Raw genomic sequence first — 19,621 nt, forward strand, 5'->3', positions numbered from 1 at the left:
ACAACGGTGATAAACCTAGTAAGAAAGTGATGGGGGAACAATATGAAATATATTTATAAAATTATTAACTGAGTGGGATGAGGAGAAATTTCTCTCTCTCATAGCAGAACTCAGGCTCATTCCATTAAGCTGACTGTAAGTAGATTTAATTGTTATTCGTAAACTGTCATGAGAGTTATAAGTTAGCGGTATTAAAATGTAACAGGTAAATAATAAATAAATGTATTTAATTCCCTCCCCCCGGCCCCCACATATTCACCACATGTCTGAAAGGTGAGAAGTCCTAGGAATGCAGTGCTTCTTGGATTCTGGCTTCCTTTGGTGGTTTATGGTGTCTTAATAACATTTATGTACTAATATACAAGTTCAACTTTAGATGGAATTGAAATCGCAAAGGGCTTCCTCCTACAAGCACCAACAGGTTACAACAGCCCTGCACCCTAATGGAATTCCGCTCTCTGTCCAGCAGCTCCATTCCAGCTCCTCTGAAATTCAGTCTCACATATCCGCCCGCTCATTAGGTGAAGGATCCTTGCCATCTTACAAGGCTGCTGTGTTTCTGCCCACCCCCCACCGCCCCCACTGGGATACTTCAGGGCCATTAATTCTCTCATTCAGGGACATCCACTGGCCTCCTGAATTATCAGCCAAATATTTATTTCAGACAAGGAGAGGGCAAAAGAGCCATCACTAATCTGTAACAACATAACTAATTTATGGAATTAACTGCCACTAGTTGTGGTGATGACCACTATTTTAACTGATTCTTAAAAAGGGATTAGACAGTGACCTTGATCTTTATATGTATATTTTGTATATTTATTAAAAAAAAATTTAAGGATTAGACAAATTAGTGGTGAATAAATATATTGAGCCATGATAGCAAAATTAAACCATCATGTTCAAGGGCATTATATCTCTGAGTATCAGATGCTGGGGACAAACCACAGTCTCCTTCATAGCCTGCTCATGGGCTTCCTGGAGGCATTTGGTCAAAGTTAGAAACAGAAATGTGGGATGAAATGGACCTTAATCTGATCCAGCAAGGCAATTCTTACTTTCTAAGCAAGATATATATATACAGTAAAGGAACTGGAAATGTGATCTAAGTCAACTATAAAGGCTTAGAACTTGACAGTGGATGTGTTCTGGAGGATAGAAACAATTCAAGTGCTATACAAGAGGAATTTATTTTACTCCAAAATTACCACAGGAACTGGACTACTGGACTACAGCAACCCAATCTTCAAACAAGTTAAACCAAAACATTTGCTTTTAAGGCCATTTGGTTTCAGTGATCTCAGTGAGAGGAACCCCCCCAAATACTTTGAATTTTACTTGCTTGTTAATGAATCACTTGGACTTTGGAGGGCAGAATAAATAATTATATGTGCAAATATTTGCAAATAGGGTTTAAATGTTTGAACAAGTAACAGGAAGAATGCATACAGGAGGTTCCAAGCTCCCTCCCTGGCATCTCCAGATAGGGTTGGGACTAGGAGAGACTCCTGCCTGCAAACTTGGGGAAGCCGCTGCCAGTCTGTGTAGACAATACTGAGCTAGATGGATCAAGGGTCTGACTAGTAGAAGGCAACTTCCTACATAAGAAACCAAACTACAGCTAGCAATTATAAATCACCTTCAGATCCAAGAATGAAATCCAAATGATTACTATTTAAAATGACTTCATGGTAAAGTCATTTACCCATTTTGCATAAACAGAATGTAAAAGATGATAAAAGCGGTTACCAGCCATACTTATTCTACGCTGGGTTGCAGTTGCAGTTGCATCTCCAGGCTTGGAGATTGCACTTTGTATATGCTCAGGAGCTGTACTGCAATGTGAGTTCTCAGTTTATAGTACACATGGGGACAGGTCCCATAGGTGGCAGTGGGCTAGTCGCCCCTGAATTTGGCTGCAAACAAAGCAAATTGGAACCGGAATAAGATGCACCCCCACCTCTCTCCCCAGATGGGAGGCCCAGCTAAGTAGACTTGAGAGTTAACTATATTGAGTTAACCTTCAAGGACACCCTGTACTTGGAGTGAACAACCTCCCTCCCCTGATTTTCATCACAAACAGCCATACTTGCAAAAGGCACCCCCCCTCCCATTGTTACACCCAGGAAAGAACAATCAGAAACAATGCCTTCCAAACAGGTCTGTCCGGGGCCCTTCTATTCAGCAAAGCATGAGAATAGGAATGTGCCCCCAAGGCATGTTTTGGGATATAAGTATCCCCAGTTCCATGACCCCATGTGTTCCCTTGAACTTGCAACTTGGGACCCCAACTGCAGACCATTTTCGTGTTCCCTTGTATCTCCACCGTGTGCTATAAAATTGTGTTTTAAATTTCTTGCTTTTAATTTTTTTTGTTTTTGTTTTTAATTAATGTTTTACTTTTAATCTTCTTGTAAACCGCCCAGAGACGTAAGTTTTGGGTGGTGCAAAAATATGATAGATAAACAAACAAACAAACAAACATACTTGGGACTCCAACCAGCCACCTTCACTCTCCCTCGTATGCTGTATTTGGGACCCCACTGAGCATTCCAGATGCTCCCTTGCAACATCAAATGAGCTTGCAATCACGAGCTTGATCAGTCCTTGTGCCAATCTATCCAGCTTACCTCGCAGGTGTAGGAGGCTGGACCCACAGAGGAGCCATTCTCGTGGGCATCACTCCTTCCTATATGAATCCTTGCAACCCTCCTGCTCTACACCTCGCTGTCCCCGAAGGACCCGAGTCTCCAGCTGCTCAAAGTCCCATTGCCTAGAGACAGTTGCAGTATAGCAGTTGTCTGGCTCTCAGGACCCCAGTCTATAACTTCTTTTCAAACTCCCCCCTCCCCCCCCCAAGCCTCTTTCCCTTGCCCACCTGGGAAACTTACACAATTAGACCTTAAGCTAAAACGCCTCATTGTAGTTTGTTTATTTTATTTTTACATTTTATATCCCACTCTTCCTCCAAGGAGCCCAGAGCAGTGTACTACATACTTAGGTTTCTCCTCACAACAACCCTGTGAAGTCGGTTAGTCTGAGAGAGACGTGACTGTCCCAGAGTCACCCAGCAAGTCTCATGGCTGAATGGGGATTTGAACTCAGGTCTCCCTGGCCCTAGTCATAGGAACATAGGAAGCTGCCATATACTGAGTCAGACCATTGGTCTATCTAGCTCAGTATTGTCTTCACAGACTGGCAGCAGCCTCTCCAAGGTTTCAGGCAGGAATCTCTCTCAGCCCTATCTTGGAGAAGCCAGGGAGGGAACTTGGAACCTCCTGCTCTTCCCAGAGCAGCTCCATCCCCTGAGGGGAATATCTTGCAGTGCTCACACATCAAGTCTCCCATTCATATGCAACCAGGGCAGACCCTGCTTAGCTAAGGGGACAAGTCATGCTTGCTACCACAAGACCAGCTCTCCTCTCCTCTCCTCTAACCACTACATCATGCTAGCTAGTTGGTTTATTTAGAAATGTACTTTTTTGCTCTTTATGTTAGAAACGCCTCATTGTAGTTAAATTGCTTAGTAACGTATTTCTATTGATCTAATCACACCATTCTCTTCCTGTACCTCCTTTAATTTTAATAAATTATTTTAACTCTGAAACGATATCTTTGTCTCAAATCCAGTCATTTCTTGTGTCCAAACGTCTGCACAAATTAAAACTGATGAAGCTGGCCCCTTTAACAGCTAATTCCCCACACAAGCCCGAACGTTGGGGATGCCAAACACTCCTGGGTCCGTTTCATTAACAAAGCCCCCTTCGATTTACCTATCTGTTAGGAATATAGGAAGCTGCTCTACAGTAAATAGAGTGAGAGACCCAGGGGCGTAGCTGGGGGGAGGAGGCCCGTGTTCATCCCTTCCTGGTGGACTCTCTAATTTTTTTCATCTGTGTGCAGAATGAGTTTTATTCTGGGCAGCAGTATCAAGGCAGTGTGTGCGCATGTGCATTTGGAATGGGGCCTTCCTGATTCAACCTGAGCGGGATCTAAAATTAACTGAGCGGACATCAAAAAACTTGTTAGCACACACCTTAGGGAACACTGGTTGCAGCAAGAGAACTATCTCATGTGCCTATGCTGTGGGCAGATTAAATTTCTTTAAACACACACACACACAGAGAACGTTGAGAATAAAACATTGATGTTGTGCAGTGTGCAGCATATACATTGTGAACTAAAGATGCTACTTGAATAAATCAGCTTTGGTTGGATAGCAAAGAGGTGTCAATGTTTACTGACAGAGCAGTAATTGTGCTACGTTTTTTTGTAGACAGGGAAGTTTGTGCCACCATATATTTGTTGTTCTTTAGGGTGTCATATGATGGAATATTTGCTTTTATGATAACAGACTAGCACTGCTACCTATCTGGAATGGAGGCCAATGTTACCTTACCAACAAACTGAAGCTTAATCCAGACAAGACTGGAGTGTCTTGTCCAAAGACTAGTCATTAGAGCTGCATGGTGATAGGAGTCCAGTCTGCCTTGGATAGGGTGCACTCTCCCCTGCATAAGAAAACAGGTTTGTATACTGAAGTCGCTCCTGAACCCAGTGTTGAACTTGGATACAACTCCCTTGTTACAGCAGCTTCGCAGGGGTTTTCAAATGTGGGGTTTTCAACTCCCAGCATCCTCAGCCACAATCACAGGACACTGTGGCTGGGTATGATTGTTGTCCAACACCTGGGGACCCACGTTTGAGAATCAGTGGCTCAATGGCTTGGGGCCAAGTTTCCTAAAGGACCATCCTCTCCCATACAAACCTGCTAGATGGTTCAGCTTCCAGGAGGAAGCCCAGAAGCAGGGCATAAAAGCAAAACTCCTTCTCCCTTTGTGCTCCTCTCATCAGCAGCTGATATTTAGAGAGAGACATTCTCTGAGCATACAATTTTGTCTTAGCCATTATCACAAATAATAATAATAGAGTTTGCCTAGTCTCCTAAAACAACCACCACCTCCCTAGAGAAACCAGTGATTATCACATCTTGTAGCAGGTAATTTCATAAATTAAAATTATCTCATCTGTTGTGTGTTATGTGCTGTTTGTTTTCTTCTGTCCATCTTGAATCTCCTGTCGATGAGCATAACTCTGGGCTGCACAACTTTGGCCCTCCAGCTGTTTTTTGGACTACAAATCCCATCAACTTTAGCCACAGTGGCCAATACTCGGGGGTTATGGGAGCTGTAGTTCGGCATCTGCAGGAGTGTTCAAGTTAAGCAGTAGTTGGATGGTTTTAGTACTGGAGGAGGGGGAGATATCCACTTTCTCCACATCATGCATAACTTTACAAACCTCTATCATGTCCCCCCTTGCATTTTGTTCCTCCCCTATAGTGATGCTTGAGTGATGCTACACCAGTGCTGTGTAGTGGTTAGAGTGCTGGACTAGGGCCGGGAAGACCCGAGTTCAAATCCCCATTCAGCCATGAAACTAGCTGGGTGACTCTGGGCCAGTCACTTCTCTCTCAGTCTAACCTACTTCATTGGGTTGTTGGGAAGAGAAACTCAAGTATGTAGTACACCGCTCTGGGCTCCTTGGAGAAAGAGCAGGATAGAAATGTAATAATAATATTTATTATAATAACAAGCAGAAGGTTGCCGGTTCGAATCCCCACTGGTCTGGTACTATATCGTGCAGCAGCATATATGCGCGGGAGAAGCCAATGGTAAACCCCTCCTGTATCCTACCAAAGAAAACCACAAGGCTCCATGGGCGCCAGGAGTCGAAATAGACTTGATGGCACACTTTACTTTAGAAAGCCATAGACGCTTTCGCCGTTCCTCGTAGGAAAGAGGCTCAAGCCCTTTTGCTGGTGTTTCCTCAAGTATCCTTTAAGCCCGCTTTCTCCTTCTTCTTCTTCTTCTTCTTCTTCTTGTCACCCTCCCTCCCCGAGTGTTTTCCGCGCCTCCCTCTCCCTCGTCTCCGAGTTCTGCGTGCACACGAGCAGCCGCCTCCGCCTCTTCGCAGGTCGCACAGGGTGTGGAAGTTGCTCCCCAGTCACGTGTCCAATGGCCCTGCTGGTGTGTCGAGGAACTGGGCGGGCGGGCTGTTTCGAGAGTCAGCCAAGCGGAGCCGCTCCCAGAAGCGAAACTTCGGTCGGCTGTTACAAACAATCGGTGATGGCCGCAACCCAAGTGGTGGAGAAGCAGACGCCATGTTGAGAGGGCACCCAGGAGAGGGGAGCACCCGCCGCGCCGGTGAGTGGAACTTGCCAGGAAGTGATGTTGTCGTCGGGAGTGGTGGTGGGGTTTGCTCTCCTGGGAGAGGGGGAGGGAGTGGGGCGCTGGGGTGGCTGCCTCCCTCGCCCTCCTGCCTTCCCGCCGCGCCACAGAAGGCTGCGCGCGGCGGCTCTGTTTAGTCTGCCCCATTGTAGCACTACGCAGGGCACAAAGGCGACGAGCGCTTCGCTGCTGTTGAACCTCAATGCAGATAGTTGGGTCGCAAGTTACTGAATTCGAAGGACGCCGGAATAAAAGGCAGACAGGCTTTTAATATTTGGATGGTGCTTGTTCAATCGGGAGCCCTTCGTTCCGGGACGAAGAGTTCTTTTCTCACGTTCAGGAGGTCCCAGAATCCTCCTTGGGTTTCGTTTTAGAGTCAAAGAATGCGTTGAGCGCAGTTACGTTTCTCTTTTCGACTGTATTTTGTAACTGAAAGCCTGCTGCTGTGACCGCTGGGGTTTAAGCTTTTTCCCCCCTCTTGCCGCCTTCTTCCCCAACCTACTCCCTCCCCGCCCCCCCGAAATGAGAAACTAACTTATTTACTTGAAAACACAAATTTCAAACACGTTAGTTCTTCACTAAATATGCATTGAATAGCAGCTTTTCTTGGACTAGAGAAGAATAAGAACTATAATTTAATTATAATAATAAGTATGATTTATATAATAATGACTATTTGTATAATAATAAAATTAATATAATAAAATTATATATAATGTATATATAATAAATTATACATGTTTGTATTATCATTAGTTTTAGGTAGCACTGTCAGTTCTGTGCTACTTCAGAACTTTCTTCCCCTTTTCCAAATTTCTACACAAACTTGGGGTTTGTTGTGTGTTTTTAAAAATCCAAGGCAAGTAGTATATTCTGTGTCATCGCTTTCCCCCCTTGCTTAGGTAATTTTCTGGTTTGGAGGAAATTGTTTTCCGCCCACATTTCAGGAACACGAGTTCATTGTGAATCATAAAACTTCCCTTTAGCCTAGTCTAGAGACTGAAGTTTCCACAGGAAGACTTTTGACGTGCAGTCAGCAGCAATATTCTCTGTAGGGTAAAATAGCAAAGAGTCTTGTGGCACCTTAAAAACTAACAAACGTATTTGTGTTATAAGATTTTTTGAGGACTAGAACTCTTTATCAGATGCAAGGATAAGGAGAGAGGAATCTGGTAGGGCAGAAACTAGATCACCCACCCTTAGCACCACTTATCCCACTTGAATGGAGTCTACTCCCCAGGCAAAAGCCCTGACTTATGGGCAGCTGCAGGAAATGCATCTCTTTTGTATTTACATAATGAAATCCCGGAAGTGGAATTATCGCCTTTTCTGGGACTGTCAGTCTAGAATTAAACCATATATAGTACCAAAGACAACCACAGGGCTCTGTGGTCATAGAAACATAGGAAGCTGCCACATACTGAGTCAGACCATTGATCTATCTAGCATAGTATTGTCTTCACAGACTGGCAGCAGCTTCTCCAAGGCTGCAGGCAGGAGAATCTCTCAGCCCTATCTTGGAGATGCCAGGGAGGGAACTTGAAACCTTCTGCTCTTCCCAGAGCGGCTCCATACCCTGAGGGGAATATCTCACAGTGCTCACACTTCTAGTCCCCCTTTCATATGCAACCAGGTGGACCCTGCTTAGCTAAGGGGACAAGTCCTCGTCGCCAGGAGTCAAAACCGACTTGATGGCGTACTTTACTTTAGTGACTCAGAATTATTTGAGAAGTTCCATGGGAAACAGCTAACTTGTGAACTGCCTAACCATTTTGAACTAAATTTGCTACAACTGTAGGGACATACATACATCTGTGGCATAGTTTGTGATGATGTCATCCACCCCAATTCAAGATGGCGGATGTGTGAACGTTTAAGGCTGAAATGGGCTAACTTGTAAGGATGGTAAATATCAATTAAGATTATAGTGAAAGAAAGTAGGCAGATAGTTCTTACCAGAACAACTTGTTAAAGTTTGTGTTTGAAGACTTGCCTTAGCCCGAAATCTGGATCTATGTAATTTGCCATGGTGAGAATAATGCAAGTGCAACTAAACAAGATTCTAGTTCTTATGAAGGTGTAGTGTAGCAATAGCTGGTGAACATCAAGTTGGCCACCACAGCATAGTAGCTAAGGGACTGAGGAATCAGGACCTTCCTGGTTCAAAACTTACCTTTGCCATGAACTCACTAGAAAGGTCACTCCACCGCTACAGCATAAAGGTAATAACACATACTTACTTTACACTGTTGTAAGGGTTACAGGATAACTTGTGATACACTTTGAACTCTCTCAGGTGAAATTGGAAGTAATGTTCAGTATTATTGCCATTTGCTTCTTCCCATGTCTGGTTCTGGCATATTAATAGGTTTACCACCAAGCTACACATAACTTTTTTGAGTTCTGAACTTCTGCTGTTCAGAAAAGTTATATGAACTCTCTAAAGTGCCAGTCTTGCTCTTAAACTATATTTTATATTTCCCAACAAATCTCAACCTTGCCCTACACTTCTTGCATCTCAGTTCTAGGCGGTAAGTCCCACTGGCTTCAAAAAGAGCCTTACTTCCAAATAAGCATGCAGAGTTTTTGAGCTTTATTTTGTGGAACCAGCATGCCACCCAGAGCCTAAAGCATCTGCATGATTACTTGCTAGTGAACCCCACTTAACTTGCTGTACTGAGTAGGTTTGCATGGGATTGTTGCAATACTATGCGCAGTTAAACTGGAAGGGAATTGTACTTTGGGTAAACACATGGAGTGTGTGATGGTCCCAGGTTCAGCCTCGGGTGTCTCCTGTTAAAACGGGCATAGCTATAATTTATCAGATGGGTTCAAAGAACCCAGGCCCCCAGCTCCTGAGGGCCCTCCAGCTCCATCCCTCCCTATTTTCTTCATCATCTCCCTCACTCTGAGGGGTTGCTGTAGAGAGGGGCGAACACGGGGGCCCCTCTCCCCTAGATACATTCCTGTGTTAAAAATAAGACTTTAGTTAACAGGGCTGGGGGGGAAACCCCTGCTTGAGACCTTAAAGAGCCACCAGTCAACAGGAGCAGCAGCAAGCTCTTGGAGTCCCTGGAGCTCAGGCCTGCATCATCACAGGAAGAAGTCCCTTCACCAAGCGGGAGGGCAAGAAGTGGCAACAACTCTTTAAGTGTTTTATGCCACTGCTGCCTTCTCCCACTTATCTCTCCATCCATAAATAAGAACACCCAGGCCCTCCATTAACAGATGGGAGAAAGCAGTGGTGGTGAGCAAGACTTGAGGCACGGCTGCTTGCCCCCCAGCACCCCGCTCCATGGGAGGGCTGGCTATGAGTCCCCCAACCAAGACCTTCCTTAGTTGGCCCCTGGCGCCAGGACTTATTGTATGGCACTCAACATTCCATTGTCAGTGGGATTTAAGTGGCTGAATTGGTGCTCCTGAATTGCCCCCCAGGAGCACATTTTTAGCTGGATTCTTGGTGGTGTTATTTATTAGTCCCACTAATTCAGCCTTTGCTGTTAATGCTAAATGTCAAATCCTTGAGTTTTAAAACCAGTATAAGTCTGACTTTTCTGCTCAGTGCTGCAAGTTCATTAGTTGCCCTTTGGCTTGTTTTTATGACCAGGTTGCCAAAATACAAGAGTATGGTTATCTTTAAATATATGCATGTGAGTGGAATATCATACTTTCTGCTATCTCTTTTATTAAACTCCTGGTTGGGAGCAAAGTGAAGTTTCCCATGTGGTTACAAGGAGTTTGTATTCAGATGCAACTAATCTAGACAACTTATAACATTGCGCTTGGTTCCATAGGAGCTCGTTTCAGGATTGTGAACTTTATCTGGACTAGATAAATAGCTTTATTTCCTGATTCTTTTGCTCATGAACTGAAGGAGCCATTTGGACTTATCAAAGGGCAAGTACACTCTCTAGGACTGCAATCTAAAGCATGCATAAAGGTAAAGTGTGCCATCGAGTTGGTGTCGACTCCTGTCAACCACAGAGCCCTGTGGTTTTCTTTGGTAGAATACAGGAGGGGTTTACCATTGCCATCTCCCACGTAGTATGAGATGATGCCTTTCAGCATCTTGCTATATTGCTTCTGCCTGATATGGGTGTTCCTCTTAGTCTGGGAAACATACCAGCGGGGATTCGAACCGGCAACCTCTGGCTTGCTAGTCAAGGCATTTTCCCGGTGTGCCATTAGGTGGCTAAAGCATGCATACCTGGATGTAAATCCCTTTAAATTCAGTGGGATTTACTTCTGAGTACAGGAGTACCTCAGTATTTGTGGGGGTTCTGTTCTCTACAATTAACCGTGGATATGGAAATTGTGAATACTGAGTCACTGGGGCAATGGGATCGTGGGGGTTAAGTTTCCGGAGGCCTGAAAATTGTCCAAAAAACAGGGAGGAAAGTTTTAAAACGGTAAAATAAAGTATCCTACAATGCTTTTCGGGCCTCCCGCAATCCCTCCAGAAGTCAGAAATAGTCCTTTTAAAAGCATTTCCCCATGATTTTTTGCAGGGATTTCAAGTAAATGGCTCTGTTCCACAAAATGGTTGTGGTTCTGTTCCACAAAATGGTGGCCAGAAATGACTTTCGGGATCATTTCTGGCTGCCTCTGACCCACAGATACATGGAATTAACCCCTTGTGGACCATGTTTTTCCGCATATGCTGAGGTCAGGTGTCAATCACCCAACCGATATGGGAAACCACATGATGGTGGCCAGAACCTCAGGGGTATACTCGTGAGCCAAATGGGCCATAACCCAAAATTTGGCTTTAAAAAAGCCAAATCTGGCAACAGAGAGTGGATCTGCATATAGTGAGGTCAACCTGTAGGTGCTGCATGTGTATTTGTAGTATGCTGAAATTTGTGGATTTGAAATGTGGATAATAAAATCAGTCTAATTTTGTATCCTCGTAAGGAAATATGGATCACAGACCCTGTTCCAGATGGTCTCTGTAATAATATGTTCAAATCCTTTCGTATCTGTGTTGCATTTCATATCTCCTACCATTTTGACAATTGGACTGAACAAAGGGAGGACAGCTTCTTGGTTGAAGAGGGCATGCTGCATTTATTTTTGTTTCATTTTTGTCCTGCTCTTCCAAGGATCTCCAAAGGGCATAGGTGACTTCCTCCACAATTTTAGCCTCCTAACAATGCTGCAGTGTAGATTAGACTGAGAGACAGTGACTGATACATGGTCAACCAGTTAGATTCATGACTGAATGGAAACTTGAACCTGAACCTGACCTAAGTAGTGCATACTTCTCTCTCAGCAATGCTACCAAAGCAATCGCTCTTATTTCATTGTCTTGTGCCTAGGCAAAGGACCCAATGCAGCCTTCCTGCTTGCAGACCCTCTTGGCTTTGTTTTCTTAACTTTAATAAGAAGGCTAAAAGTCAGCATATCCCTTTCCAGGTGCCCCTAGAAATTCTGTCCAGATTGCTGTTTATAGTTACTCTTTGTAGATAGTTTTCCATGATGTTCCCACCCTATACTTCCTGCTTAGTTATAACCCTATATTTTTCAGCATGTTTATCAGAGTGGGGCGTGCAGAGCTTTATCTGAGCCAGGTTTACCTCTGGAAACTGTCTTCTTAGGCCAGGAACTGAGAGTAGCCTATATGATATAAGAAACAAAACACTGCATCTGACCATTTTATTTAACAGATGTATACCCCACCTTTCCTGATCAAAGTCATCCTAAAGCTCCCTTTGTATGTGCCTCCCTTAGTAACCACAGCTAACAAACACATCTTAGATAAAAGAGAAGGGCACCCGGGTATCTTCCAAATGGGCTTTAGCCAGCCTTGCAAATGATACATTTGCACACAGAAGTTACCACCCAACAAGAATGTGTGGCTTGTGTGACACAGCCTATGTTGTATGTTTCATTTATATCTTTCCCATCTTGAGTCCCATTATGGATGGAATACTTGGGAGTTACCAGCCAATCTCCCATCCAGATACTGACTAGACCTGCTTAGCTTTAGCAAAGTGCCTGTGACATTCTTATAGACTGAAGTGGGGGCTGAAGAAGGACAAACTTGTATCCAGATTACAAAATCTTTCCCACTAATCTTACTGGCCACAGGTTGCAGGGAGTGGTTGTTTGTAAGTAAGCTTTACCCTAGCATCTCTTTTTAGAAATGACATACTGATCATGTGAACATGTACTGATAATCTTTCTCATGATATTAGGCTACAATGAATACATAATGGGCAAGATTTCCACAGACATAGAAGGCAATAGTTTATGCTGCATCCATATTACGGGAATGAATGTAAACTCATTCTGCGGATGCATGTGTTTGTGCATGCATGCGTGCACACACACACAGTCATTTTGTTTGCTATTTGTTTTAAGCTACAGAGAGGAGGAAATACTTATGTGATGCTTCAAACATACTCCAGCATGGGGATTTCTGACACACATGGAATTCAAGTTCAGTTTTCAAGTTTGTCCTGTTGGGTCCAGGATAGAGACATTTGAGAGTTTTCAGTTGCGGGAGTGGTGTCAGTTGTTATTAATCCTGCTCGCATCCTCAGTACTCCAGGTTTTCTGGGAAGATGATGCTTATCTAGACCAGACCCATTTCAGTCTGACTTTTCCTGGATCTGAAACTACCTTGGTTGCTCTGTTATATGATTTACACCAGAAGATAAACAAGGGGAGTGTGACTCGTTCTGCTTGACCTCTTGATGGCTTTCAGTACCATTAATTTTAATATCCTTTGGGACCACCTGACAGATATGGGGGGGTCACCTTGTATAATTGATCCCCTCCCCCATTACTCATTCCTGGAGAGTAAAGTCCAGAAGGTCATGTTGAGAGACTTCTCTTCTACCTCCTGCCTGGAATAGAATGGAGCCTTTATTACAGTCATCGACCAGATTTGAAACAAACAAAAATAACACAAAAGATCAGTAGTAACCACCAGCAATCATGATTTAGCCAGTACTTTCTTACAGAGCACAGTTTAGAATATAACAGTATATAGTACAGTCGACACTAATGATTTTACCAATTGCTTCCTTACACAACTTGCAATGTAGCAAATTTTGCCACCTTGGTGGAAACATTAATATCACTGTCGGACAAAAGAAAAGACACATAAAAGGCCAATGGCCTTCCTGGGAATTTAGACAAAATAGGTAACAAAAGTGCTAGTAGAATATTTCTATAAAACAGCTTTTCCTGGTGGTCTTGGGAACAGGAAGTGCCTTTTTATTACTCTGTCTGGTTTACCACCTGTGGCCTTTTCTGGAGAAGTCTGACATAGCCACAGTTATCCATGCCCTGTCATGTCCCGTTGGCCTACCGTAATGCACTGTAGATGAGGCTGTTCTTGAAAACCACTTGAAGACTTCAGTTGGTACAAAATGTAGTAGCCGGGCTTTTAGCAAGTGCTGCCTATTGGAAGCACATCACCATGGCTGTGCATTATGTGTTAGTTTTCAGGCTCAATTCAAGATGCTGATTATCACCGTTAAAGTCTTAAATGGGCTGGGACCAGTATTCTCGCTAATTTTTTTCATCTGTGTGCAGAATGAGTTTTGTTCTGGGTGACAGTATCAAGGCAATGTGCATTCAGAGTGGAGCCTTCCTGATTCATCCTGAGCGGGATCTAAAATTAACTGAGCAGAAGTAAAAAAAAAAAAAAGTGTGAGGATGCGCGCACAAGCATGCCTTAGAGGGAACACTGGCTGGGAACCATGTACCTTAGGATCACATCGTCCTATATGTACCTCCTCATAAACTCCAGTCATAATCTGAGGCCTGGCTCCATTTACCCTTGCTGCTGCAGAAATGGTGGTTATCTACTGAGAGCAGGGCCTTCTCAGTGATGGCATGAATGCGAGTCCTTTTATTCTGGCATTATATAAAGAGGGGGCAGTATCTTTGAGAGTGCATTTGGAAGTCCCATCCCCATGCTGATGTGCTCTGAACTCTCCTCCCTCCCATGCTCCATGCTTATAGCATTTTGTGGTGAGATTCTTCTCCTGGTTGGAATGCTGGGGCACCCCAGTGTTCCACATCAAGAGGAGGACCTCTCGACAAGTTCAGCATTTTGTCTCTTTCAATAAAACACTTTAATAATGAGGAGAGATTAGCATGCGTTAGTGCAGAGGCAGAGTTTCCAAATGTGCTCTCGCACTCCACTTTCTGTCACACCTGAACAGGGATTTTGTAGAATGTCCTTTCAACATAGTGGTCTGACCTCTACATTATATTCTTCTTGGTGTCTTGTTAAAACTTAGGGTTTTTTGCCATCAAACTTTTAAGAGAAATACCTCAAAGAGGCATTTTTTCCTTGTTAAAGTAGACAACAATGAAGCAGATTAATAGGTAACTAGCTGACCCACACAGAGCATCTGTGTGCTCTTTGGGGCCGGCTGTTCCTCCCCCCACCTGTCCCACTCTCTCTTGCCCACCCTCCCCCCTGCCCCACTCTCTTTTGCCCCCTCCCGCCCCCCCTCTCTTGCCCCTTCCCCTCCCTCCTGCCCCTCCCCTCTGCCCCACTCTCTCTTGCCTTCCTTCCCCTTCCATTCCTCTCCTCCCTGCCCCTCACCCCCACCCGCACTGAGCAACTTCCAGCCAGACCTCACCGCCACCACAGCCAGGTCCTCCTTACAGGGAGGCAGTGGGCTGAAAAGGGCCACACCACTGCCGTTTCTCCTCCCGGGTGGTGAACTGGGAGTCCCGCTGCCCATTTCCCTCCCGCCCCAGGCTGCCCCACTCGCTTCCCCACCCTCTTGCCTGTGCCTCCTCCCCCCTCGCCTGTGCGTGGCCATTCTGCTGCTGCCTCCTGCTCCCGGCAGCCAGGCCAGGCCAGGCCGCCGCCTCCTCCTCCTTACCCAGGACGGCCTGGTCAGGCCGTCCCGCCACCTCCGCCTCCCAGCAGCCAGCTGAGGCCACCTCAGGCCATTTTGCGCCCCCCCGCCGCCATTTTCTCTTGCCCGCAATTCTCGCCCAAGGCCGGGAACTCTCACATTGTGTCGCGAGAGTTCCGCCACCAAATCCAGGATACGCATGCCGGCTAAGAGAATTAAATATATAGATGCTGTTAAGACCTGGGGGCGGGGAATCTCATGGGGAGAGTTGTGGCGGGGGGGGATCCACAAAGATGTTTTACAGCAGATATTTTGGAGATTTCCTTGTCTGATGTGTGCTGGATGCAGATATGCCTCCATGGTAGAGCAGTGTGGTAGCTGGTCAGTGTGACTCAGGGCAGTCCACTAATTCTGTTCCACTGAATTCACCAAAAGGGATGCGGGCCAGTCTTCATTTGTCTTTGACATTAGTAGCAGAGCTGTACGTTTTTATTTTCTTCTTTATTTATTTAAAACAAAGATGCCATCATGGGGAAGTCCATAGTGTGAGGGTGTGTGTTCCCATCTCTCTCAGTGAGATGCAGTGGAAGCTGTGTCAGTAAAACATCAGAAAGCACATATTGTTCCTCTTGTTTTGAGAGGAATACTACAGATGTATCTAGGTAATTGCATGGCCATATCTGTCTGTATATAATAATAATAATAATAATTATTATTATTATTATTATTTGTGTAAAACCTGGATACACAATCTTGCTGACATTTTGTGTGTGTGTGTGAGAAAGGAGCAAGTAGAAGGCAGAATGGGACTTCTCTGTTTCATTATGTGTGTTCTCCGACAGTTTTAGTATCATTTCCTGTGGGCATTCCAAATTGTATGACTGGGATATTTTGTCTTTCATTCAGCCTGAGCTTTGTGTAATAAAGAAAAGAAAAGAGCTGCCTATTCCTTACTTGGAGCAGTTTGATTGCTGAGCTTGATGGGATGGTTTGATGTCTTATCTACTGCAGTGCAACCCGTGAACGTGTGGGGCTTGGATATCCTGCCGCCGAACATCTCTTGTGCCTTCATAGAGCTTCTCTGTGTACATAAGAATAGAAAACAAAGTCTATTTGCTAAGATCAAAGTGGAAAGAAGATCCTGTGATTAGAAACAAACCTCATGATGTGGCTTTCCTGTTTAGAGAACAAAAATAATTTAAAAGGACAGTGGCCTGCAGTGACTGTTCGCAAAGTGCCAGCTGCCATCCTTCACCAGATTGAGCAGGAATTAGACATGGATGAAAAGGAAACCATGGTCTTCTTGTGCCGAGATCTTGTTCCTGACCTATCTGCACCAGATGTTAGGAAGATCTTCGTGGCTTTGAACGAGAGGGAGGAACTGACAGACACCAGCTTGGCCGAGCTGTTATACAGACTAAAAAGATTTGACTTGCTAAGAAAGTTTCTGGGGATTGGGAGAGCTGCCGTAGAAGCCAGTTTGTCCAGGTGCCCTCAGATGGTATCAAATTACAGGTGAGTTCAGTGGAAGCTTTTTTAAAGGTTTTCCTCTAACCCATTATGGCCTTTGTTAATAAGATTGTTGGGTGCTGGTGTGCCACATTGCACTTCTGCCTGAGGTCAGATTGGTGGGTCTGCAGCAGTGATGTAGTCACAATTTCAGAAGTGCAGGTGCTGTCCATGCCAATGGCCACATACCCCACTTAGATATAGTAATTTAGGCGGTTCTGTTACAGGAAGTCAAGGATCATACAGACTCTAGGGAATATACTAGAATGAATGACAGGGAATACCCTCTGAAATGCACTGGTTCCTTCCAAATGGCCATAGGGATGCATGGAATTTCTGAATGGCAAATTCAATGCATTCTGTGGCCATTTGGAAGGGACTAGTGTATTTCAGTGGGCATTCCCTGTCATTGGTTTTAGAATGTCCTGACACTAGTCCACCATAGGACTTGCATGCTGATGGTCCCAGGTTCAGTCCTGGCAGGATCTCCAGGAAGGGCTGGGAAAGATTCCTGCCTGAAACCATGGAGAGCTGCTGCCAATCAGTGTAGACTATACTGAGCTAGATTGATCCAAGGATCTGACTTGGTATAAGCCTAGCTTCCGCGCGACAGGAAGAATGGTAATAAACAGTTGGAATAGCAAGACCAGCACATGATTTCCATGTAGAAAGCCAAAAACTTTGCACCCCTACTGAGACCTGGGAGAAAAGAAAGTACCGAGACTGTGTCCCTGAGTACTACACTGCCATCTGCAGGATAGAGCCTTCTTGGTAGTGGCACCTAGGCTCTGGAATTCCTTCCCCAAGAAGGCCTGTCAAGCCCCTTTTCAGCCTTCAGAACGATTGTGAAGACTGCCTTGTTTTGACAGGTCTTTAAAATTGAATGGTTGCTCTCCACCTGGATTGTCTTTTGATGTTGGCTGTTTTTATTTTCTTGATTTATTGCTCTTTATTTTCATTTGATATGTCTGTGATATTTTTTGTTATAGTTCATTGTCTTATTAGCCACTTTAGGGGCTTAACCTGCTAAAAAGCAGCATATACATCTTAATATAACTAACAGTAAATAAATACAAATACAGTTGGGTTCTAAACTGAATCTCAGGTTCAACTACAGGCTCACTTCTGAGGATCATTGCTCATACAAGTGGTCTACTTGCGTAACTAGTGTAATGTAGGCACTACAGACACACAGAAGAGCATGGCTCCAGTTCCAGTCACACTAGCATGTTATTCTGTGGCTTCAACATAACACAAGTAGTACTTGTGACCAGTGATTTACAGAAGGGAACCAGCAACTGAAACTGAGAACCAAATCTTTACACTGGTGCAATTTTTAAAAAAGCCCCTAAAGCCCTTTAAAATTAATGGGATGGAAATTAGCTGTGTGAATGACTTGCCCCATTAATTTCCATGGTCTTTCTCTGGATTGTGACCTCTTTCTCTTCTCCAAGGCTAAGGGTTTTGAGAGAACAGTGTTTGTTTGTAGTATATTTTCAGCAGGTTTACTTAAGAATCTTCAAAGATCTAATGGCACAATCTTGCAGAACCCCAGAGTAGGAACCTATTTATATGCGAGTGGACAATGCCAAGGAAGTCCAACACAGATGTTGACACAGCTATAAGTGTCATGGGGAATAACAAAAACTTCTTTAAATGTATCAGAAGGAGAAAAGAAAGGTGGTTGGACTATTAGATGATGAGGGTGTGAAAGGGATTAAGGAGGAAAAGGAGACTGCAGAGAAGCTAAATGAGTTCTTTGCATCTGTCTTCATGGCCGAGGATACTGACCACATACCCACTCCAGAACTGAGCTGCTTGGGCTTGGAGGCTAAGAACTGGGCCAATTTGAGGTGATGAAAGAGGATGTTCAAAACTGTCTTGAAAAACTAGTGAAATCCTCAATAGATTGTGAAGAGCTCTGAAAGGATCTCTCCAAACTGAGTGAGTGGGCGACAAAATGGCAAATGCAATTCAGTGTAAGTGTAAAGTGATGCAAATTGGGGCAGAAAACTCCACATATATGCCAATGGGGTCTGAGCTATCAGTGACTGACCAGGAGAGAGATCATGGGGTCATTGTGGACAGCTTGTTGGAAGTGTTGACTCAGTGCACAGCAGCTATGAAAAAGGCCAATTCCATGCAAGGAATTAGGAAGAGTATTGAAAATAAAAATGCTAATATAATAATGCCTTATACATATCTATGGTGTGGCTACATTCAGAGTACTGTGTGCAGTTCTGGTCACCGTAACTCAAGAAGGACCTTGTAGAACTGGAAAAGGTGCAGAAGAGGGCAACCAAGATGATCAGTGGCCTGGAGCACCTTCCTTATGAGGCAAGGCTAAAGCATCTGGGGCTTTTTAGTTTGGAAAAGAGGCAACTACGGGAGACATGATAGAAGTGTGTAAAATTATGCATGAGGTAGAGAGAGTGGACAGAGATAAATTCTTCTCCTTCTCTCACAACACTAGAACCAGGGATCATCCCATGAAACTGAAGGCTGGGAATTTTAGGACCAAGAAAGGAAGTACTTTTTTCACACAGCTTATAATTAATCTATGGAATTCTCTGCCATGGGTTGTGGTGAAGGTCACTAATTGGGATGGCTTTAAAAGGGACTTAGACAAATTCATGGAGGACAGGTCTATCAATGACTACTAAACTAATGTCTGTAGGCCACCTCCAGGCTCAGAGGCAAGATGCCTCTAAATACCAGTTGCAGGGGAGCAACAGCAAGAGAAAGGGCATGCCCTTATCTCTTGTTTATGGGCTTTTCAAAGGCATCTGGTGGGCCACTGTGTGAAACAGGATGCTGGACTAGATAGGTCTTGGGCCTGATCTAGCAGGGCTGCTATTAAGTTCTTATGTATACTTTGTAGTCCATTCTCCTTTATTTTTCTCTCTCTCTTCCTTCCAGAGAAACAGTCAAATCCACAAGCCTATTAGGCCAAGGTGCTTGACCTTAAGCTGATTGTCTCATTGAGTCCAAATCTGTATCCACATTCTTCTAAAGTTGGTAGCTTAAGGATTTCAGGCCTGGGCTGTATCTTTG

The 19,621-nt window shown here is 44.3% G+C and overlaps 1 protein-coding gene across 3 annotated transcripts in view; it reads left to right on the top strand.

The window, feature by feature from the left end:
• The first annotated feature begins 5,788 nt into the window (after positions 1 to 5,788).
• CFLAR (CASP8 and FADD like apoptosis regulator) overlaps positions 5,789 to 19,621 on the top strand; it is a 41,501-nt gene continuing 27,668 nt past the window's right edge. Inside the window, exons 1-2 of one of the 3 annotated variants that reach the window (XM_053279580.1) lie at positions 5,789 to 6,203; positions 15,965 to 16,573. In XM_053279580.1, the coding sequence (XP_053135555.1) occupies positions 16,221 to 16,573 (353 nt within the window). In that variant the 5' untranslated portion in view covers positions 5,789 to 6,203; positions 15,965 to 16,220. The remainder of the gene's footprint in view (positions 6,204 to 15,964; positions 16,574 to 19,621) is intronic. The other 2 variants (XM_053279560.1, XM_053279571.1) reach the window with 2 other exon arrangements.

Source organism: Hemicordylus capensis, chromosome 1 (genome assembly GCF_027244095.1).
Source record: "Hemicordylus capensis ecotype Gifberg chromosome 1, rHemCap1.1.pri, whole genome shotgun sequence".
Lineage (NCBI taxonomy): Eukaryota > Metazoa > Chordata > Lepidosauria > Squamata > Cordylidae > Hemicordylus > Hemicordylus capensis.